The sequence below is a fragment of the Lactuca serriola genome, chromosome 3 (genome assembly GCF_051521515.1).
Source record: "Lactuca serriola cultivar US96UC23 chromosome 3, Lser_US96UC23_V15, whole genome shotgun sequence".
In the NCBI taxonomy this organism is placed as follows: domain Eukaryota; kingdom Viridiplantae; phylum Streptophyta; class Magnoliopsida; order Asterales; family Asteraceae; genus Lactuca; species Lactuca serriola.
The window spans coordinates 181,453,124-181,477,476 of record NC_136410.1 but is presented as its reverse complement, the minus strand read 5'-3'; the positions used below and the strand labels follow the sequence as shown (position 1 = coordinate 181,477,476).

The following is a 24,353-nucleotide window of genomic DNA, read 5'->3' as shown; positions in this document are numbered from 1 at the left end:
ATTCTAGCAACATCTCACAAACAGTTTGACAACTCCCCGATAGCAAAATGCAGTATTCAAATGTCACAGGAATATGCAGACTTCGTGAATAGATCTGGAAGAAAATCTTTTCAAACTACACCACCATCTGAAATGGAAATGCCAATTCCTTTGTCTGTAGTACTATTCAACAATGATGAAAAGGGGTTTAAGAGAAGAGGGTACAGGCCTCGAATGAAATCAGAATATCTGAAATCTCCTTACATTATACGGGCTGTTGATATCATCAAAGGAGTTCCACGACAAGAAAAACGTGTAGCGGAATGGATATTCTCTCTCCAGGGAGAGCCAGAGTAAGATGCATTTAAAATACGTTTAAAATTACTTAATTTTGTTGGTTGCTTATTAAAATTAGTAATAATTGGTCACGTCTTTTGCAATGATATAGTTTTCCAACATGTGATTGATTGTTGGAGTCAAGTGTTGAATCTTGATGAAAGTAAGTGTGCACCTGAATCGCCTCTGAGAGTTTATTGCAAGACAGATGTGACGGTATAATTTAATATTGATCAATGTTGATTATACTATTTTTTAAATACAACATATAAATAAGCTAATGAGTTTTTAAAAATGGATTACAAAATTCTTATCTTGAAAGTGATTTAACAGAAAGTCAACGTAAAGATAAATTCATTGAGAATCTGGTGCTTTCTATTGAAGATATGGATGCAAGCCTACGTTACGTTGGCTTGGTAAGAGATATATCTAAACAGTTTACTTATGTGTTTGTTTATCATGGATCAAATATGAATATTAAATAAAGTGAATACATGTAAATGAATAAACGTTACATCTTTTCCTACTAGTCATCCGTTCCTTCCACATTTTCCTTTTTGTGGTCAATCTACAACACCCACAGTTTGTAATCATTGACAACAACAAAGTTGATGATCATATTGATGAGAGATATGGTCAGTTGCCCCAAATCATTGTAAGTGGTTAATAAAAGTTACATTACATAGTTAATAAAATTTTATATGTGTTGACAATGTTTTTTACATTTTCAGAAAGAGTACATAGTTCATTACTTAAAATCTCAGAATCATCCAAAAGCTGAGATGTTTTCACATGTGATGCCACATAGACTGGAAATGCCTTGGAGAACAATAAACAAACACATTGATTGTGGTGTGTTTACGATGCGTCACATGGAAACGTATATGGGTGGAAGTATGAATGAGTTTAAAGCTGGGTTCAAGAACGAGTCTTCTGCACAAGATGATCAACTTGTTAAACCGAGGACAAAGTATTTATACAAAATCGTCACTCATGAATATAATGTGCAAAAAGATTATGTGCTCCAAAAGGTTGATGAATTCCACAAGATTCCTTCAAGACAACGTTCTCAACTGTTGGCCATTGCAAAGGAACGAATTCACACGAGATTGGATGATTTTAGTTAGTTATGTTAAAAAAGTTATTTTAGTTATGACTTCGATGGTTTCTTTTAGATAGTTTTAAAACAATGGTTTTATATGCTAAGGATATTAACTTAGGTTGCAGAACGTACAATAGTTCGTTTTGGTTTGCTACTTTTAGTAATGGAATGGTGATATTTTAATGGTTATAATTTTAACTTTTGAAAAATTAAATTATGTCAAAAAATGATGATTAACATGACTGGTATAATTTTAATGTATATTCACCAATGATTTCTTACTAACAAACAACTGTTAATATGCTATACTACGATGACCATACAATCAGAACTTTCAATATTGACTAACAGCATAAATACATGAATTATTCATAACATATTATATTTTAAATGCAAATTGTTTTAACTTAATAGGAGAGTATTTCACAATTTTCATATCATTAATATGTTGAAAGTAATTAATGTATTTATGATATTTTTCATTATTGACTACCAAAAATGGTTTAAAGTCTACTATGATTAAAATTATGACTAAAATATACCCAGAAGCAAACATAAATCAATATATGATGTATAGGTGTTTTAAAAGTTAATCGTACAAACGTTTGTTATTATGATATACTACTAACAGTATACAATAAACTATGAATACTGCTTGAATTGTATATGACTGTAGTCTATAATGATTGATGGTTTTATAATTTCAACAATGGAAAAATATATCTATTCTAAGTGAAAACTGTTTTAATCAAATAACAGATGTTTAAATGCCTGTTAATATCATTAATCTGTTAGGATTAACAGATTTGTTTATGCTCTTATTCATTGTTGAATAAAACAAAACGTTTAAAATAATGAAGGTGTTTTAAGATAAAATAACATACTAAATCATAGAAACATATTCTTATTCATAAATCTAATATAAAAGTAAAATCTATTGGGCAAACGAATGGGCCATTTTACGGTGGTTTTGACTCTCGTGCAAGTCTGACTTTGCAAGTCCTCTAATTATGGTTAACATATTGATTGCAACCTGTGCACATTCTGGTTTTTTTCTTTGCAGCTGCAACAACTTTCTCAATTGCACTAACCATTCTTTTCTTAGTTCCACTACCTTTGGTACGTATAGATGAAGGTGGATGGATATTTATTTCATTAGGAATGCTGTGTATTCCAAGCATCCGTATAATTTCTTTTTCATCATTATCAGATGATGTTTGGTTTGAACGGACAAACTCCATTGCTTCCTGCTTCAAGTTACGTGTTTTTTCAACAAATTTTAACAATTTCTCCTTGCTTCTTTTGAAATGATCCAACCAGTATTCAATATTGTTGTATGCCTCTATTAGAAGTTTAAAGGTGTCATCTTCTGTTTCCATGGCAACATGTTTCATGGCAAGCAAATGGCTGGAAATTGCGTCCCTTCTCTATCTTCTGAGAATATACTGCTCTGGAATCTCTTCAACACGGTTGTTTTTCAATATAAGAAAAATATGACGACACAAAATGCCAGTACGTATGAAGTGATTGCATGAACATTTAACTTCTTTTTCAGGCAACTTTGGTTCCACCTACATTGTATAATAAAAATAATGTATGTTAGTAACTGATTGAAGTAACATATTAGTTGGTGGTTATTGCATAATATTGAAACAAGTATATGTAATTTAAAAATAATGATAAAATATACTTGTATGATCACTAATGAATAACGTTTAAATGATGAATATAACCTTGCATTTTATCTTCAATTATTTTCTCTTATCTGTTTGTGTATCATAACAACTTGTCACCCATCAATCATTTCAACACTGTCAATAGAACAGTACCAGGCTGCTTTAAATATTTCCTTTTTGACCTCATAGAAAACGGTTTTAGTGTAAACCGTAGCTGCATGTTCTAGTAATCCACTTGGAAGCATCATTTCATGCTTTGCATTTTTTGTATCATGTTCTAGTTTCTGTTGACCATTTCGTTGCTTTCCAATTGCAGTGTTGTAGTTCATCATGAAATAGATAAGCAAATTACCAGAGTTAGAGTATTTATTAAAAAATGAGTTGACGCTTTCAGACCTTGAAGTAGTTTTCATCAGACTGTGTAGTGGCATGTCTTTAAAATAGGCTGGAATCCAAAGCTTTCGATCCCTGTACATGTCTTTGAACCATCTTTTGTCATGTAGTTTGAATCTTCTCATAAGCAGTTCCCACCTTGATTCAAAGACTTCAGGCTCGATGTAGACATTCCAAACAAGCTTAGTAAAACGCTTTTGAAAATTAGTGTTTTTCAAAAAAATCGGCTGAAACCTAAATAAAACATTAGAATTTTATAAGATTATCTATGAATAAACAATATCTATGCTAATCATTTTTAAAAATACGTAAACTGTGTAAATCATTGCTGAATACAAAATGATGCGTGTTAACTTTAACCAAAATGTACACACCTTAGCTTGTAGTTTTTTTTTATAATGTGTCACATACATAAACGATGATTAGAACTAGGAAATATTGCTTCAACGGCCTGTAGAATTGTTGGATCTTGGTCTGTTAACACTAATTGAGGGTGTTTTCCATGTGCTTTCAAAAAAGCTTCTAACAACCAACGATAAGATTCTATTGACTCGTTGCTTAACAAACCTACTCCAATGTTTATCGAACATTTGTGGTTATCAATGGCTGTAAACGGCACAAAAGTCATTCCATACTTGTATTAAAAACGTAATTAAAAACAAATTGAACAATGCTTATAAACTCAAAAAACATCAATAATCATATTTAAAGAAAAAAAAAAGATAACTATAAGAGCATACTTATTTGTTCGGAATGTAGCATCAAATGAGATCACATCTCTAAACTTCTTGTAATATAACATATCGGTTTCATTCGCCCAAAACCTTGCGTTTAACACACTATCAACACATTTATACTCAAATGTGTAGTTAGGTAACTTGTCTTTCCTCATGTTCATTTTGTCAACAACCAGCTGTGTATGCTTGTCTCCTATAATGTTTCCCATCTTCCTTCTAAAATTTTTATAATCAATTGCTTCAGGGCCAACATTTTCATAACCTCCTTGCAAACTAGCTTGTAACTTATGTGTATATGTTGAAGAACGCACTATAAACTCCTTGTCTTTATAACTAAGTCATCGTGCACGTTTGGAATAACGTCTTTCTTCTTTAGTTTCTAGGGGGTGGTTGTGCTTCTCTTCAAACTCATATATTTTACAAGCATTAGTTCGCATAAGTAACCTTTCAAACTTTATCAATACCTTGCAGTCCGTGATTCTAAAGTTTGAGTTTCGTTTATTCCTTCCAGTTCCCTCAGGATCCAAAGTGTCAGTTGATCTGTTAGGTATTTTACCCATTTTGTTGCACACTACATACCTTTTTTTTAATGGTTTTGTCACCAAACCTCGTTACTGTATTTAACATGACACCAAAACCTGCTTTATCTGCATATAATTTATACATTTCAACCGCCTCCTCTAATGATTGATAAGTAGCATCTACATCTGGCATAAATTCTTTAGGAACAATAGGTTTCCACAACTTGGTTTTCCCACTGGGCGAGTCAACAACATTACTATTGAATGATTCCTCTTAAGAATCAATTCGATTTGTACCTGTTTTTTTAGACAACAAAAAACAATAATGCGACATGAGAGACATGATATAAATTTAGATCAATTACGTATTCATAAACTAGGAGTCCCCATAAACTAAACAATTTTCTAATCATAATCAACGTGTGTGAAACAGTAATCAAAGTTGAAGTGTTTACTCATTTTAAAATACACATAACTATGTAAAAAGATCTAAATCATTATCATATATAATTGTGTTGTCGCATAATCACCAATGTTTATCAAACTTAAGAAACATTATATTAAACTTACGAAACAATCAACACCGATTTGTGATATACACAAGCATTAACTAATTAATACATAAAATGTATATGATTAATCATGTACAAATATGTACTGAATAAATGACACGTCTTATTCATCATATACATACATTTAGTACTGATTGTAATACACGATTTGTCTTTAAAAGATGCTCAATTGTTACCTTCACTCGCATAATCAGATAATTGAATTCTTCCGCTGTGTTGATCATCCGAATGATAGAAGTCGTCTTCATCATATTGATTATTGTCGAATGCTTTGTCGCCATATTGATCATCATGTTCGGTATCATCGCTACTGTAATCAAAACAGTCCGACATCGATATTGCTTCGTTAAAAAATTCCTACGTTGTTATCTTCAACCATAAACGATGTAGAGATACAGATTTCGATTGACTAAATCACGAATGGTATACTAGAAATCAGAAATCGTATCTTCGATTCAACGATCACTATGGAATATCCCTTAATTATAGGTAAATAATAATTGATAATATATTGATTATTAATTGTATTATATTAATTAAAAATTATATTAAATACAAATTTACTTAAATACCATAATAAAACGATTGGTTGATAAGTGTTCTCGCGTTCTCAACCTTTTAGGTGTTCTCATTTGATACTACTCCTATATATATATATATATATATATATATATATATATATATATATATATATATTGTTTTCAAATTTGCTTTTTGTCATGTCTCTTAGAAATTTGGTAATAACTTTTGAAACAAAGGAGTAATAAAATGGTATAAATTCAAGGATTGTGAGTATTTTGGATTAGGAAGTATTTAGGATCTTTTAGAAACAAAAATATGCCTTGATGCGAGACATAATTTGCGAATTAAAAATAAGTTATTCCATGTGATGTTGGTGAGCAAAGTTTTGATATGACATAATAACAATCTAATTGTTGCTTGAGGACAAGCAAAAGATAAGTTGATCTATTTTGATATGGTGTTATTTAACTATATATTTTAGGATATTATCTTAATATATTTGATTAAGATATGTTCAATTACAATTAAAATGGGAGTTGTGATGCAAAAGCAGGAGAACCAAACCGAAAAAGACACAAAAAGGTGGTAGATTGACATCTTGACATCTCTACGGTGTTTTGACCATATCTAATGACTCGTAACTCCGATTAAGGAGATTAAAGATGTCCTAGAAACTAGACAAAATTTTGGTTGACTTTCATGTTCGAACCAAATTTAAATATAGTTTCCACGCCATGGAAAAGGAACTTCCACGTTATAGAAGCTCAAAAAATCCTGAAAACTCCCTGTGCCGGTCTACAAGTTCGTGTGCGGAAAGGAAAACCATTTACACACCATGGTAAAGCTATTTCCACGTCGTGGAGGTAAAAAAATCTATAAATTACAGGTTTTGTAGGTCTAATATGATTGCCAAATTCCACCAACTTTTACCTCCACATCGTGGAGGTAAAAGTGATGGGTTCACCATCCTTCATTCGGGTTGTTATCATGGAGGAGATGATGTCATACCTCTCTTAACAAGCACTTTGATGGTAGCGGTCCATCAAGTCCTAGTTCATCTCAAAAGGGTAATGGTACTCATAGGACTTTTGGAGCTCGACTTTCATTGTGGCCAACATGATACACGCCACTTTGGTGGCATCTCTCTCATGAGTCCGAAATTCAGTGATCTCATCAGGAGTAGCAGACGACTCATCAAGTTCCTTCAGCTCCTTGTCGAGGACATATTCCTTGTCCTTGTAATCTCGTGACCATCCTGATGTTCCGGATCCAATCCATAAAGTTGGAACCATTAAAGATGACTCTCCCACAAAGGTTCATGAGAGAGAAGGAGCCGGTAGGGTTTGAGCCAGAAGCAGCATTGTTGGAAGACATCTAAAAAGAAAAAAAGAACAAGTTTAGATTAGATATAAAGATAGTACTTAATAAGACACCCAAATGTAATATTAAGGATAGGACCCAACCAAATATTTTATAACTTAGAAGAGGGATGTCGTAATCCAAGCTATAAATATTTGAAGGTAGGTGAATGACGATTCACCAATTTCCACCATGAAAAACGAAATAAATTATTAGGTTTTAATTGGTTTTGAAACTCCTAGATTCTTTTGAGATTCATTGAACTTTTCAATGGCATGTTTCAATCTCGAGTGTGCCCTTCAAGTTTTGTGAGTGGGATGCCGAGGATCACAGAACAAGGTGTGAATTAACCATGCAAATTACTTGGTACTCTTAACTTTTATTACCTAACTGATGTGCCGGTTAACCACACGTGCTCCACCGATCTATGATAAACGTTAAGCCACCATTTGCCTACCTTGTTAAGTCCAGGTTAGTGTGTCGGTTAACCACACACGCTCGACTAACGACTTAAGAAAAGTGCAAAGTGTAATTTCATGGGTTAGCACCATATTCAGATATTCCTAAAGTAACTAAGATCGAGAATTTCTATAAACATTTAGTTACTTTATAACCATCATACTTTTAATGAGGATTACAGTCATTGTCCTACCTATTCGGCTAGCGACCCTCCACCAGTCAAGGAAGCGATGGGTGAGAGTGGACACCCATTAACCTGCCATCTTATAGGCAGCAACCTTATATCCCCCTTATAGACCGGCTTCGTGAATGAGGCCTACTAACGGTAAAACGACTTGTTCTTATACATATATGTGTATATATATATATATATATATATATATATGTTTATATATATATATATATATATATATATAAACTTATAATATTATAAAGTATAAGGGTTGAATTTTAACTTTTAAAATTCTAGGGGTTGGAACTAAAGTTTTTTAAAGTGACTTTACATGTTCCAAAACTTGAGGGCATGTTTTATAACTTTCAAAACTTTTCAAGTTCATAACTTGTGATTTAATGGTTTATTAAAATGAAAGACTCTTCATTTTATGTAACTTATACATTCTTTAATGGACTTTAAAATGAAGACTTTTGGTAATCTATAACTTGAGGACAAATTATGGATTCCATTAAAACACATCAAGATCAAGAATTAAACCAACAAACTATTTGCAAGTAATTCCTATGATCTTCTAAACTCATAAGTGTATGGACATTCATATCAACAATTTCAAGAATCATAAATAACACATACAAAACTTGAAATTTTGATAATTGCCGTTGTAAATGCATTAGCATAACCATTACTCCATCTAACACAAGTTTTATAAGACCAAAACAGTTTAGGGTAATGTTTCTAGTCCATTTCCAGCAGCAAAACTCGAAAATATGCATTCAGGGCCTCCTACTCGTCGAGTGCAAGAACCTACTCGACGAGTAGGATGAAATAACACATGAACTCATCGATTCCGCACATGCTGGTCACTAACACACGCATGGTTGAGTCTTATCCTGTAAGAAACAATTTTTATGACTCCATACACTTACAAGATTCCAAAAGGATAGCTCAAATGGTATGGAGTAGCTCATACTCCAAGAAACCAAGTTATGGGATCAAAAGATGCTAAAATCTACTATAAACCTAGATCTAAGCTTAAAATGAGGTTCAGACATTATACCTTTAACATGCTATAAATTGTGTACAAACTCTGGATCTACAAGCTCCTTCTTCTCCTTTGCTACTTCCCAAACTTCCTTCTTCTTCAAACCCACCAAAGAACACCCAAACACTCAAGGTAAGCTCAAAAATACACTCAAGAAGGTTAGGGTTTGAGATTGGCACTAAAAGGGCAATGGAGGTTGAAAAGGTAATGGACTTGAGGGACTTAAGGTCTTTAAATAGGGTGAAAACCCTAAAAATTAGGGTTTTCCCCTGGCTTGAGTATGCCCAGCATACGTCGGGACCCTGATGGTGCACACGCAAGGAGTACACCATGCGTACCTAGTGTACCCCTAGCGTACTCACAAACCCTCCATCACCTTTTAATTGAATTAAAATAGATTAAATCATTAACTTCATATATCTGGCGACTCGGGTGCTACACAAGAAGAGAAAATGGTTTTTTCTATTCTTTACAGTTTTAGTAGAAAGAACACGAGACAAAAGTGATCAGAGTTTCACCCTTTGCTTGTTTTTATAGCTCAGTAATTTACATCTTAGACCTTGATCTTTCAGGAGAATGATAACAACTAACATACTTTAGACTTCTAACACATAAATCCTATGTTTTTCACCATCTTTAACATTTCAAGTCCTCTTCACTTCAATTCATTAGAAACACCACTTCATGCAATCAAATTAAATTAATAACTAACTTCAAAACAACAACTCATCTTTCAATGTTAGGTTTGAACATTAAAATTATTCCAGTGATTTTTAGAATTGTTGTAGATGCATTTTGATATATATATATATATATATATATATATATATATATATATATATAGAGAGAGAGAGAGAGAGAGAGAGAGAGAGAAAGAAAGAAAGAAAGAAAGAAAGTGGGAAAATGTGTATGTGTGGGGGGGTGCTAATTAATATGAGAAAATAACAAAATACCCTCATTTGCATTGTACATGAGGGGATTTAAGTCAGGGGTTTAACAATCGTTAGTGAGAGAGACGAAAGATAAAAACAAATGTATGAAATAGTGTTGAAATATGCTAGGAACGAATCTTGTGGAGTAAAGGTGATAGGCTAGAAAAAAACATGCAATTTGGTCTAAAGAATATTTTATGAAACTTTTCAATTAATTGAGAACATGTATTTTCTCAGTTTTGTATATTTGTGTTGAATAAAGAATATTTTATATAAATTTATTTTTTAGGTTGGAGGGTATGTGGCATTTCGTGTTTGCTAAGGTGTGCTTAGCACAGACCATGCCTTACCTTAGCATGCTGAGCCAACATGGGTCTAGTTCCGAGACTCTCTCTCTTGACTTCTCATTTGAATGTCAAGCTAACGAATACTTTTATAAAATTGGTTTTTTAAATTCTAAAACACTATAAAAACTGACCTAAAACACATTTTTAAATGGTACAGACACTTTCTTCCATACAATCTTCAAAATTTATTCATCTTCGGGAACTTTTGAGATATTGCTACAACTGTCGATATGCATTATTAACACTGTGGCGAGCAAGATAAAAGAACGACACAATAAGAAAGCTGAAAACGTGATGCCTAAAAAAGGAAATATACATATACAAATCGTGAAGCTTCCTACCAAGGTCTCATGTACAATTATTTGGACGAGCATGTAATTGTTCAAGGGTGCTTTTCCCGAAGTCAATTCAGATTGAACAAACATTTGTTTATGGAAGAGTGTCCATAATTCTAACAATCCCCGGTTGCAAAGAGATACATTATATTTTATTCCATTAAAAAAAATGCAAAGTTGCACTTTGAATGATATCATATGCCACCCTCCCAATCGACTAGATGGGCATATTATGATTTCCACGCGTACTTGGTCATCATGCAAACGTATATGGTTTCGTTGGAATATTAAGAATCTTGGATTGTCTCTATTGGGAATAGAGAAATTGCCTGAAAGCATATCATGGTCAATACATGATAGCTAACCAAGGCTATCTAACTATCATACATTAAGCTATTGTGTCACACGATTTTTTGACACAACATGCCTTCTTCGGTGCTTCATGTTCCTTTAACAACATCAATGCTCTAAATATGTCACTGATATTCAAGGACATATATAACGGAACTTCATCAGATTTTCTTTTGTAATGCATTAACCGTGTTACGGGTATCAGAATTATCATGTGGAAGGGATCTACCCTACGCATTATGATCATGTTTTTCAAAATGTTGACATGACTTAATGATCAAAAGAGGTTAAACTTTAAAACAAAAAGAAACTCAGGAAAAAACGAAGAAAGATGTTGAGTGAGCGTTTCGAGCTCTTAAAAAACGTTGACATCTACTACAAACACCATATTTTTTTAGTATAAAAATATGAGAGAGATGATGTATATGTGTATTATATTACATAATATAATATTCGAAGATGAATAAAACATTAAATGTGAGTATGATGAAAGCAAAACCGTTCCACGAACACATCAACTAGAAGTTTGCAATGATTAGTACGTGGCAAGAAGAGAATTCGGACATAATGCTGAGATCCATCTTGAATTACGCAGAGACATTACTCACCCTGACACGACACAACAAACCGACACAAAATAAACGTATTTAGGTAAGTGATTTCGACAAGTTTATGTAGATGGATTGACACGACAGGACATATGTAGAACGTCTAAATCTCACCCTCACGACCTAGCACCTTTGCATCCCAAACTCTTATTTTTCAATTTGGCCTTCTAAACTTATTAGTGATTTTGTCATTTCATATTCCAACTCCACCGTTTCACATTTTCCTTCTCGTCTCACCGTCTCTTATTTTCTAATCTGTAAAATGTTTCAACATGACACAACATATTTGGAACGTCTAAATCTTAACCCGAAATCGGATAAAAACCGACACGGAAGCAAACAGATTGACATGACGCAATTCAGAGTTAATCTCTCTCACTCTATTTAATGTCTTGACACGACACGACCTACATGTGAGGCCCACGGTCCTAGCCCTTGGTCCAAACACTAGTACTTGGTCCAAACACTTGCATTAATATTTATATGTGAGTTATACTTGTGTGGCTGTGCAGGTGGGGGAACAATTTCAATGAATCTGCCGTATTTTATTAACGACGTACACGATTAAGTAAGCTGATACTGATTCGCGATTAAAATACAAAACGGAAAATAATAGTCCCCTCTCTATAAATAACCTCTGCTACCAATTTCTACTCCTCATCTACTTGTTCACTTCCCATTATAAAAAAACCAAAAGATTACTGAAACTTTTCAGCATAATAATGGAACAACAACTAAGGGAAACAGAAGGTTCTGGATCCAGTCCTAGCTTCAGTTTTTACACTTCTAATAGTTCAACATCCACAGCAGCCGCTAAAGCTACAGGTGAAGAACGTGAAGAACAGGGAGCTTTATTTCACGAATTTGGGGATTCCAATGAAGATGATTTTGAATTTTCATTGAAGTTAACCGAAGAGGAAGTTTCAGCTAAAGTGATTAACTCGCGAGGCTGGACTGTTTATCCTCTTTTCAATCAAGATCTTCTGCTGAAAGATGAGGTAGATCCTGAGGTTCATGCTTCTGATTCTATCACCAGTTCATTACATAAGATGTTCATTGATAAACCAGAAGAATCTTCATCTTGTTCATCATCAGAAGCCGACGAATTGGAAGCTCTACCTTCTGGAACTTACTGCGTTTGGAGGCCTAAGACCAAAGGTGGATCTTCACCTGTTATGAATAAAATTAAGAAGAGTAGCTCTACCGGATCTGGATCGAAGAAGTGGAAGATCCGGTATTTGCTCCGGCGGAGCAACAGCCAAGGGAAGGAACCGGTGGTGGTGCTAACTCGAAAGCAAAAACAGAATTCCGGTGAGGTTTCCAAAGTCGCCGGCAGGTTGAAGGCTCAAACTCCTGTTCATGAACAGTTTTACGTTCAAAAAAGAGCAGAAAATGAAATGGGTAAGAGGAAATCGTATCTACCATATAGGCAAGTAGGGTTGTTCTCAAATGTCAATGGAATGGGTAAAATGCTTCCATTCTAGAATAATCAAACGCAAATTTTGTTTAATTCTGTATCTCTGTAATTGATCTTTTCAAGTTCTATTAACTGTAAATATGCTTGAATGAGAAGTTTCTTGCTTGTAAATCTCATGAACGATTGACCCTTGAAAATGTAAAGTTTGTCGATGAAAACATGAGGGAATTTAGATTAAACAATGAAAACATGTTTTCGTTGTTTTGTATTGATCTTGTTTACGTGGGAGAAATTTTCAAACTTATGTCACGCTTTAGATATGCTTTATATATTTAGTTAAAATACTTTAGAAGTCATATTTTTGGATGATGTATTTAGGTTTTTTATTATCAAAAAGGAAAGATTAATGTTGATGAATAGACAACAATATATATTTTATATCAAACACGGGATCTATATAAAAACATTTATTGCATTTGGATAGGTATTATTGTAGGATCACCTAAAAAAACCCATATTGTTTTTTTTAGAAGAACTAAATATATAACACACTTATTAATCCTACAAGTAAATTTATATAATTTTGTTTATTATGGAACCTGAATCCTCTAGCATTTGAGGTGGACAGTTTTTCGATGTACGTGACATCGCTAGGCTACAAGGCGTTTGATGATGTGTAAATGATGTTTTGTAACCGACAAATCTTTGAAGGCACTTGTCTAGTATTTATGTTTTTAGAAAAAAACTCAATATATTATAAATATATACAAAAATCAAATTGGGATGTGAGTAATCAATAGGTAAAAGCACATGATGTTATGCACAATTTACAAGTGTTTAAGGAGGGAAGTTCAAGTTTAATCCCTCAATTTTGTAAAATCCGTTATTTACAATGTTTTTATTTTGTAAAATGATATTTTAATTCTTTCTTTTTTTTTTTAAGTATATGACATTGAAGCTGTCACAATAGAAATTGATGCAGGGCTGACCCAAGCCAATTTGAAACTGGGGAATAAAATGAAAAATGTGGCCCATGAAAATTATATATATATATATATATATATATATATATATATATATATATATATATATATATATATATATATATATATATATATATATTAAAGATGGCATTGGACTTATAATATTTAACCCACAATAACAATATACTTTGTTTTTATGATGAAAAGAGGACTTATCAAATTGACCTCTTTCAAAAAGCTAGACATCTAAAAAATAAAAGAAAAGAACAAAAACTGAAAAAAAAAAAATTAACATCTAAAAACATATATGATCACTAAAGCTAAAAACATGCTAATAAATTAAGCAACGCCAACAAAGACAATACAAGAAATATTGGCACGTTTAAAGGAGTTAACAAGGGTTGGCAATTCCATTGTATTAGGGGAATAAAGTCTAATTTTTTACCAGAAAAAAGAAGGAAGCTTCCAATTAAATCTCTAATTCTCTAATCAGGGTCAAAACTCGTCGGATTCACAGGTCTATCAACAATTACAATAATAGAAATTATTAGTTCTAACATAAATATTAATCATATAAACATCGTAATTTTAATTTGAAAAAAAAAATAAAACTAAATTTTAAAATCGTTTTTGAAATATAACTTTTGACTCATAGTGAATACATATTTAATTATTTATAGGTGAAATAAATGATTCACAATCAATACGACGCCCCATTATCCTACCTTTGAATTTAAATTTACCTATTTGTATCTTGTAAATGTAACAGTTGGCTCGAATAATGACCAAAAGGGTCCATCTTTATGTACGTACGTGTGGCCCGCTATCTATATGAACATTTACTTCGATTGTACTGGTGAATGCCAACCTTGGCAGCGTTACATAGTACAAAATTTCAGATTTGCTTAAAGGTGGACAATTGATGAAATGATTATCTGTTTAATTGCATTTTGTTGAAATTTCAGGCTTGATATTTAAACAATACAATAATCAATATTATGAATTAATTACAAATTATTTAGAATTAACACACGAACGAATGGATATATACTATTTATGATTAAATATCCAAAACGCTTTTACAAACAACCACCGATTAATATTGAAGATTAAATGTCAAGATGTTGTAAGATAATAAATTCAGTTATTTATAATGATCATTCACGATCAGATCTGATTGTAAGAAATCAGAAGGAATTTAAATGTGCAACAATAATGTAAAATCGACTTGTTGATGGTTGATATTTATTGTAGAAAACTGTAGGCATCGGACTCATGTCCTTAAAAGTTTTTATTTCGTATCTATTAGTTGTAAGCAACAGAGTAAAATCTTAGGATTTAATGTTGGTTTTCCAACAACAATGGAAAACGATAAACGCAAAGTTAATACTTAGAAACCAGGAAGAAATCGCAGAGAGAGAGAGAGATGTGAATTTTCGTGTTTGGAATAGGACTCCTCGGGAGCTGTATTTATAGGTGTCGAACCCCTAAAAAGAAGCAAAAAAAACCTTATAGGTCTTCCCTAGAAACCCTAGGGTGACACCATGCTCTTCTTGCAAGACGTTTTCTAGACCTTTGTGACAACCTGAATTTTTTTTTACTTTTTAAGTCCAGCCAATCGAGAGTCAGACTTAAGTTCATTGCCTTCTAACCTTGTTAAGGGTCATTCCAATGAGTTTTAAGCCTAATACATTCAAGGAATGAGTGTTAGGAAGTACCTGCTAGAGTCTCTGTACAACGTTCAAGCCTTAATCACCACCAAAAGGAGTTCACGGCCACAACACTTGAGTTTACGGCCGTAATCTTAAGGTTGGCCGTAAACTCCCCCTTAAAACCTCATTTCCTTCACTTTTCTTTCATTCCTTCCACTTTCAAGTCAAGAACACCCATTCTCTCTCAAGTATCATCAAGCCTTTCATCCTAGATCTTCAAAAACGCAAGTGTTTCTTCCACCTTTAAGTTGTTATCCTTCTTAATCTTGTAAGAATCTCTTGATTCATCCATGAAACCAAATCTTTTGTCTAGATTTCCATAATCTTCATCTTTCACCAAGAACACCAAGAACACACACTTGTTCTTGGTGGCCAAAAACTCCCCAAAGGCCCTCAAAAGTGTGAGTATTCCATCTATCATCTAGTTAGGCTTGTTAATCACTAGATCATAGCCTTGAAAACATTATCAAGCTCATAAACATCATGAGTTTACGGCCATGGACTCTCCCTTGGCCGTAAACCCATGGATTGGTCATGTTTTGGCCGCAAACCCTTCTTATATCCAAGCACTAGACCTTGAACCCTAAGGGATGATAGATAGGACCTTAAACCACCCTCTTATACATGTTTTGCCATGAATTTATGGCCGTAAACTCCATGGCCGTAAAACCATGGCCGTAGACACCATTTGGTGGTCGTGACCACTCCTTTGATCAATCACATGTGATTCAACACTTCATTTCAAGTGTTTCCTAGTCCCTAAAGGTGTTTCCTTGTATATGGTTGCTTCTAAACACTATAATTCATGCCAATATATGCCATTTAGGACACATTTGTGTCTCGGGAGTTCATTCGTGGAACTTCTCATCCTTACATGCATCTGCAATTGAATCACCCACATAAGGTGAGTTCATACCCCTATAATCAATCTTTTAAACTGTTTTAAATGCTTTTAAGGGGAGGGGGAATATAAGTTAAACACAATTGATAATTGTGTAAATGTTTGATATAAACATCTTTCAATGCTTGCTTATGTTTTTATAAGTGACCAAAACATTTCAAAACCTCTTTTTAAGTTATGTTACTTTATAGTTTATAAAACTCTGTTTTTAAAGTACAATCATAACTTAGTATATAAATGAGTCTTTTCAATAATAGTTCAAGTAAACATACTAGTAAACTATAATAGGTATAATTTAGGGGTTCAGTTCATACTAGATACTAGAACATACTATAAAGAGAAACGGGGAGGAAGATACAATACACGATAACAGAAGGAACATACTAAGATACTATAAACAGAAAGAACATACTAAATGCTATAGCAGGAGAACAATATAGGATCTAATTATACCAATAATCACTAACTCATTGCTCTAAACAAAAGGTGATGGTAAATTGGGTATACATGTTCATATAACTTTAATGTGAATTTACACGGCTTAGCAATTTGTTTGCGGAAGTCACGTTTGGTCCCCAGAATCTCTTGCAGGGAGAGCGTATAGTATGGGTACTATTCATCACATTATGACCTTAATAAAACAAACTTGTTTTAAGGTAATCAATACGTCGGGATGTCAATTCAAAAGACAAATGAGTAGTTACATGTTCCCATTACTTTCATATTGTGACAGTTCCACTTGAAATTTAATGCCAACTATTTTCGAGTTAAGATAGTTATAAACTAGGGAAAACTTACATCTTTTCAAACGAAGAACAGAACAGTCAAGTCTAGTACATTCAATAGAAAGGGACCTATAATGCTAACTTTATGATTCCTTAGTGTACACATCAGGGATATATATTAATCGGATCCGACAGGTAATAGGATGGTGCTTTCTGCTTCATTTTTTGTTCCTTGTTTGATTGTAGGCTTAGAGTAGATTCACCCAGCCTACTATCTATTCAATCTTAGCTATATATATGTTCCATATACACCAAGTCGTCATAAGGGGTACCGAGTATGGGTCAGGTCATAGGACACTAATTCAATGCACATTTTCTAGTACAAAACATGCTTTTCAAATAGAACATTTGGTATACAAAACTAGAAACTTACCATTAAAGGGTTTAATCCATTTTATTAAACCAAAATAACTTAAAGGACCTTAGGTGGTTAATGCTATAATACCTTAGTTTATACATCAGGGTTATATATAATTAATACCCGATAGATAGTTAGATGTCTGCTTTCTGCCTTATTTCCCGTTCCTTGTTTGGTTGTGGGTTTAGAGCAGATTCACACAATTAACTATCTGTTCGATATTAGATTATATAAAGCTAGTATAAACTAAGAGATCACTGTGGTTACCAATTTTTACTAAAAGAAATAAGGGTTTTCTTAAAGGATCTTTTCATCAAATATAAAGGAACTATTACAGTTAACTCCGTGAGTACCAAGTGAATATGCTAGGGTTATATACAACGATGATCTAACAACCAATGGGAGGTGTGTCTTCCGCCTCATTCCATGTTCCTTGTTTAGTTGTGGGCTTAAGGTAGATACACACAATCGATTGTTTGTTTACTCTGGGTTTTATATAGCTTTTATCCACTTACTACTCATAGAAAGGATTTTAGAGTCATTTTTACTTATCTTTCATCAAAGCAGGAAATATAGGATTTTCAATAGGAACAGGAGAACATTTCTAAACAGAACTTACAACTTATGTAACAACCAGAAATTTCATGTCACTTCTTGTATCACAACTTGTAATCCGATCCGATCAACCAAACGTCATTTTCAATTTCGTTTCCAATTTCGCCATTTTATTAAGTCATTAGTTTATATTGACCTAAAATGACTTAATGGGTGTCTTAATACATTTAGAAATCATTTTAAACACCTAACTCTAGTGATCGGAATATTTCTAGAAATCACCGTATCGGGTTACGGTAACTCAATCGGGTACGACCAAAAACCCCACTTAACGTCGGTATCGGGTAGAATTCTATCGTGTCCAGTTCCCGAATACTATATAAACATGTTTAAGACTCCATTTGAAGCCTTTGGCCAATTTCTCACTAAACTCTTACAACCTCTCTCCTCAAGCTAGAATTAAGGTCCAAATCTCAAGTTTAAGGCTTCAAATCTTTAAGGTAACCTTAGCATGTTATTCAACACCTTTAGCCTTCAAATTGATGAACTAATTGAGTTTTAGGACCAAGAACATGAGTTTACGGCCAAGGAGCAAGCTTGGGTCGTAAACTCCATTAAATGGGGTTTTTAAGCCCTTAAACCCCTCCTTGACAAGTTTGGGACTTAGATATGGTTATATGGCTTCAAGCTATGGACTTTAAACAATTGAAACATGAAATTTGTGAAGTTTGAAGGAGTTTACGGCCAAGGATCATTCTTGGGCCGTAAACTCATTAAACTAGGGTTTTCATGCCCTTAAACCCTTCCAAATCACTTCTATGGATTAGATATGAATTATAGGACCTTGGTTTTAGCATTTGGACACTTGAAACATAACTTTTGAGGGACTTATGTGAGTTTACAGCCAAGGTGAGTGCTTGGGCCGTAAACTCCCCAAAACAAGGCATAATTTCATTTCTAAGGTGTTAGAAAGCTATCCAACACCACCAAAAGCCTTGGAATAAATCAAAGGACCAACCAAAAATAGTTTAAGGGACTTAATCACATCATTTGTGGGATTTCTAAGAGTTTACGGCCAAGGCTTGTTCTTGGGCCGTAAACTCCAAGATTTTTGGTGTTAGAATGCAAACTAAACACCCCTAAAGCCTTTAGATGAATTTTAGAAGCCCTTCTATGCAAGTTTTAGACCTTGAAACACTTTGTATCACCCTATATAAGAGTTTACGGCCATGAGGAGGGTCTCATGGGCCGTAAACTCCATAACACCCCTCAAATGTCCCATAAAACTCAAGCTAGGTCTTGGAATAATCCTATTAATCACATGTGATTTGTTTTAACAACATTTAACACCATTTTCATGAAGATTAAGGAGTTTACGGCCAGGAGCCTATGCTAGGCCGTAAACTCCCATAAATTAATCATTTTTGATAATTTAAATTCATTCCAAGTGTTCCTAGGCATTTTAGATATCCATTCCATCAATCCCCATGTCCATTTAAGCAATTTAAACACCCAAAACCACACCCACATGAGTTTACGGCCGTAAACTCATGTATGTGTGTGTTTTGTGGTTGTAAACTCATTTAAATGTTTACTTATGGAGAGTAAACTCAAGTCCCAAGTCCCTAGTGCCATTACAAGTCCGAAGATATCACCCGGGTCCCTCCAAACACTTGTATCAGAGTGTTTTCGCGACTTAAAGCAAGTGTCCCTATCATATGAATAAACTAAGTCCTAATTAGATACAAATGTGTATCTTTACATTATAATTAGGAACCTCGTGTATTTACAAGCCTCGGATCAACTCTTAGCATCCCAATTCGTCACATTTCTCGTCCGGTGAGTTCATACCCCTACCTTTTTCACTATTTTTCACTGTTTTCAGGGGGGGAACACAAGCAAAGTACAAGGGTTTTTCTTGTACTCAAAACATATTTTCGTGTGTGTGTTTCACATTCCATATGTTTTTAATACTGATATACATAACTGATAATCAGTAGAATATAACAGCTCACTTAAACAATTATTTGTGAAATGGATTTTATAAACGGTTATGTTTTATATATTTCACAAATGGTTTCTACAAATTATCAGTTAAAAGCATGACATTATAACACATGAATAATATAATTCGTACACTGTCTTGTCCTCGGTAACATACCACAGAGAAACGCGAATGGAGGATTATCCTATTATTACTAGTAAATTTGTTATTCCGTATGATTGGAGACACGTCCTCGGTAAACACTCCACAGAGATACGCGAGTGGAGGACTACACCCGTAACCAGAATCTCTGGGATTTAGAGAGCGTGACTTGAGTGTATAGATCTATACGGGGCTGACTACCCCACACCTGGCTGCTAGCTACAGCCGAACCGAAATGGTTCAAGGGTGACGAAAGTCATAAGGATTGTGGACTACTTATTGCCACAAGGCTGTAGACTACTTATTGCCACAGGTTCAGTCTTTAGTATGGTTATGGAACTCGCAACTAGGATAACAGAGATTTACTTATAGTAATAATGAACCACATACTACATTTTACAGATAACCAGGATTCAATTTACATCTTTTACATCTTTTACATATGATAACCCACATTCAGGAAGGTATGGGACCTTCTTGGGAAATCTTGTACACAACCAGGTCTAACAGAATACATCTTTTACAATGAAAACAAACACAGGAAAGCATGGGGCATTCCTGGGTAACATACACATAATCAGACAAGAGTAACCAACTGAATAACATTACATCTTTTATTACCCTTCAGGAAAGTATGGGACTTTCCTGGGAATACACTGATACATTAAAGTCATAAAACAATGAAATGGGATAACTAAACCATACATTACTTTTACGAAACAACAACCAACTTTTAAGAAAATATGGGATTTTCTTGGCGTGTGTTACATTTTCAGAAATAGAAAGGAAACATAAACATTTTCACAAAACAAAATTGCTTATGAACTCACCAGCGTTATGCTGATTTTCAAACTGCTTGTGTTCTCAGGTCAACGATAGTACAGGTACCCGAAGACTTACTTGATCCAGGATCGTGTGCGTGCAAGGCTCGTTCATTTTGTTTATAACTATATTATGTATCACAATTGTATAAACTGTGTCTTTTGAAACAAATTGTAAAACTTTTAATATGTAATGTAATGTTTGTTTCACTTTACTTACTATGTACATTGGATTTGATACTTAACGTGGAGTCAACCCCGAAAATGTTTCCGCCTTCGGTTTTCGGGGTGTGACAGATTGGTATCAGAGCCCTTGTTTATAGTGAATAAAGTATACCAAACCTTACATGGTATAAAACTATAAACACTAAAGGGGCCTAAGTGCTCTGAAATAAAAGTATCTTCAGACTACAAGTATTTTCCAAAATATAAAAGTATACCGAACCGTCGAGATTCGTATCTATAAGTAGAACAAAACATAAGTAAACGGGTGTTGTGTATTGCAGTTAAACCTGGGCAGTTATGTAGTCGTGTCTAGGGTCAATATAGCCTGGCCAACTATATTCATTCGAGACACGGCCAACATGTGCTTGGGAGTGATTGTGGTATGCGACATGCCTAAAACTTACCTTAATACCCCAAACTTCGAGCCGGTATTGTAGCAAACCATGAAATACTATGGGAGTATTTCTCGAATCATCGTACATTTGTAGACCCCCGATCGTTCCGTTAGCGATAGTTTACCTGCTTCAATAACTCTTTCCTGCTTTATCGCTTATTTGGAATTAATATCTGTCATATCTCTCGATTCAATTCAGAGGACTTATCATCCTCTCTCTTTCTTGATCTTATTAGATCAAGATGCCTCCCAGAAGAAGATCCAACTCCAACAACCCTCCACCACCTCCTCCTGAAATCGATCCCATGTTATTTCAAACAGCTGTTACCGCCGCGGTGGCAGCTGCCATGTCCCAGCTAAATACCGGTGGTTCAGGAGGTAGTAATCAAAATCAAGATGGTAATCAGGAACGCCGTAAGGAGGGTTCCTATAAGGACTTCATGAATGCGAAGCCTTCTTTCTTCAATGGCACTGGTGGTGTCATTTCCTTATCCCGATGGTTCGAGAGAATCGAATCCATCTTCGAAATCTGTGCCTGTGATGAGTCCGATAAGGTCAAGTTCGCAGCTTGTACCTTCCTTGATAAAGCATTGACTTGGTGGAATGGCCGAGTCAAATCCTTAACTCTCCCCGTAGCTAATGCCATGGGTTGGGAGGCTATGAAAGAACTTCTCCTTGCTGAATATTGTCCCAGAGGCGAAATGCAAAAACTGGAGCATGAACTCTGGAACTTGAAAATGAAAGGTTCCGACATTGCTGCCTACACTTCCCGATTTGATGATCTTGCCCTTCTCTGCCCTGGACTAGTCACTCCTGAAAGCAAAAAGATCGAGAGGTTTATTTGGGGGTTAACCAATCCGACCAAAGGTCATGTCTTAGCTGCTCCTCCAGATACTTATGACAGTGCTAAAACTCTAGCCCAAGCTATAATTCATCACAGTGATGATATTGAGGAAGCCACCACTGCTGCCCCTGAGTCGACCAAAAGCAGTGGCGAGAAAAGAAAATTCTGGAAGAAAAAGAAGGGTCAATCTTCCCAAGGCTCCTCCAAAAGACAACAAACAGTAGCAGTTCATGCTGCTACTACCCCCGTAACTACTGCTTCTGTTGTGGGATCCACAGCACCAAATCCTACCAACCGATATGTTGGTAACCTCCCTCTTTGTGAAAAATGCAAGTATCACCACAACCCTGGTCCCTGTCGAGAACTATCCTGTACCAATTGTGGTAAGAAGGGTCACACTGTTCGATACTGCAAAGCTCTGACTCAGTCGACAAATCAATCTTCGGGAACAGGCGTTGGTCAAGCCTGTTATAACTGTGGTGAAGCCGGACACTTTAAAAGGAACTGCCCAAAGAAGACTGTTGTTGGCAACACAAGAAGGGTCCTTGCTATGGGACAAGAAGAAGCAGTTGCCGATCCCAATGTTGTCTCGGGTACGTTTCTTCTCGACAACTCGTATGCTAATATTCTTTTCGATTCGGGCGCTGAAAGAAGTTTTATTAGTCATGCATTCAAACATAACCTAAAACATGATTCCCAACCTCTAACCAAAATGTTTACCGTCGAAATGGCAAACGGAGAGAAAGAGAGTGCGAGTGAGGTATTCGTAGATTGCATTCTCACCTTAAACGACCATTCATTTCCTATCGATCTTATGCCCGTATTCATAAAGAGCTTTGATGTCATTATTGGCATGGATTGGTTGAGTCCCAATCATGCAGATATCCTTTGCTTCGAAAAAGCTATCCATCTTAACCTTCCTTCGGGTCAAACTCTAGTGATCTATGGCGATAAACTCGGTTCCAACCTTCATATCATTTCCTGCATCAAAGCTCAGAAACTCCTGCGAAAGGAGTGTATTGCATTCTTAGCCCATGTAATCAATGAGAAAGAGGAAGTTAAAGACCTCACGAGCATCCCCGAGGTCTGTAATTTTTCTGATGTGTTTCCCGAAGAGCTTCCAGGAATTCCTCCCGAACGTCAGGTCGAGTTCCGTATTGACCTAATTCCTGGGGCTACTCCTGTAGCGAAATCTCTGTATCGCTTAGCTCCAGCAGAGATGCAGGAGTTATCCAGTCAACTTAACGAGTTGCTTAACAAAGGATTCATTAGACCGAGTTCCTCACCCTGGGGAGCCCCGGTTTTGTTTGTCAAGAAGAAGGATGGATCCTTTCGCATGTGTATTGATTATCGTGAGCTAAACAAGTTGACTGTCAAAAACCGATATCCTCTTCCTCGAATAGATGACCTTTTCGATCAACTCCAGGGAGCCAGTTACTTCTCTAAAATAGACCTTCGGTCAGGGTATCATCAGTTGCGAGTTCATGAAAGTGATGTTCCCAAAACAACTTTCAGGACTCGATATGGACACTACGAGTTCGTAGTAATGCCCTTCGGTTTAACCAACGCACCGGTAGTGTTTATGGATATGATGAACCGGGTGTGTCGTCCTTATACCGGGTGTGTCGTCCTTATTTGGATAAGTTTGTCATAGTATTCATCGATGACATACTCGTCTATTCCCGAAGTGAAGAAGACCACAAACAACACTTGAGGTTAGTGTTGGAGACCCTGCAATCCGAGAAGTTATACGCGAAGTTTTCAAA

General features: G+C 34.9%; 3 protein-coding genes across 3 annotated transcripts; 1 reads left to right on the top strand and 2 right to left on the bottom strand.

Moving 5' to 3' along the window:
* Positions 1 to 2,421: 2,421 nt before the first annotated feature.
* On the bottom strand, positions 2,422 to 2,811 carry LOC145095911 (uncharacterized). The gene has a single exon (XM_079033722.1). The coding sequence runs from the start codon at positions 2,809 to 2,811 to the stop codon at positions 2,422 to 2,424; it is 390 nt and encodes a 129-aa protein (XP_078889848.1).
* Positions 2,812 to 2,844: 33 nt separating this feature from the next.
* On the bottom strand, positions 2,845 to 5,649 carry LOC145095909 (protein FAR1-RELATED SEQUENCE 5-like). The gene is made up of 6 exons (XM_079033721.1): positions 5,493 to 5,649; positions 4,803 to 4,930; positions 3,898 to 4,120; positions 3,795 to 3,814; positions 3,276 to 3,713; positions 2,845 to 2,988 (listed from the first exon to the last, which is right to left on the bottom strand). Exons 1-6 carry the CDS (start codon positions 5,647 to 5,649, stop codon positions 2,845 to 2,847), a joined length of 1,110 nt encoding a protein of 369 aa, XP_078889847.1.
* Positions 5,650 to 11,995: 6,346 nt separating this feature from the next.
* Positions 11,996 to 13,165, top strand: LOC145093426 (uncharacterized). Its single transcript, XM_079031552.1, has one exon. The coding sequence runs from the start codon at positions 12,169 to 12,171 to the stop codon at positions 12,928 to 12,930; it is 762 nt and encodes a 253-aa protein (XP_078887678.1). The 5' UTR covers positions 11,996 to 12,168; the 3' UTR covers positions 12,931 to 13,165.
* Positions 13,166 to 24,353: the final 11,188 nt, after the last annotated feature.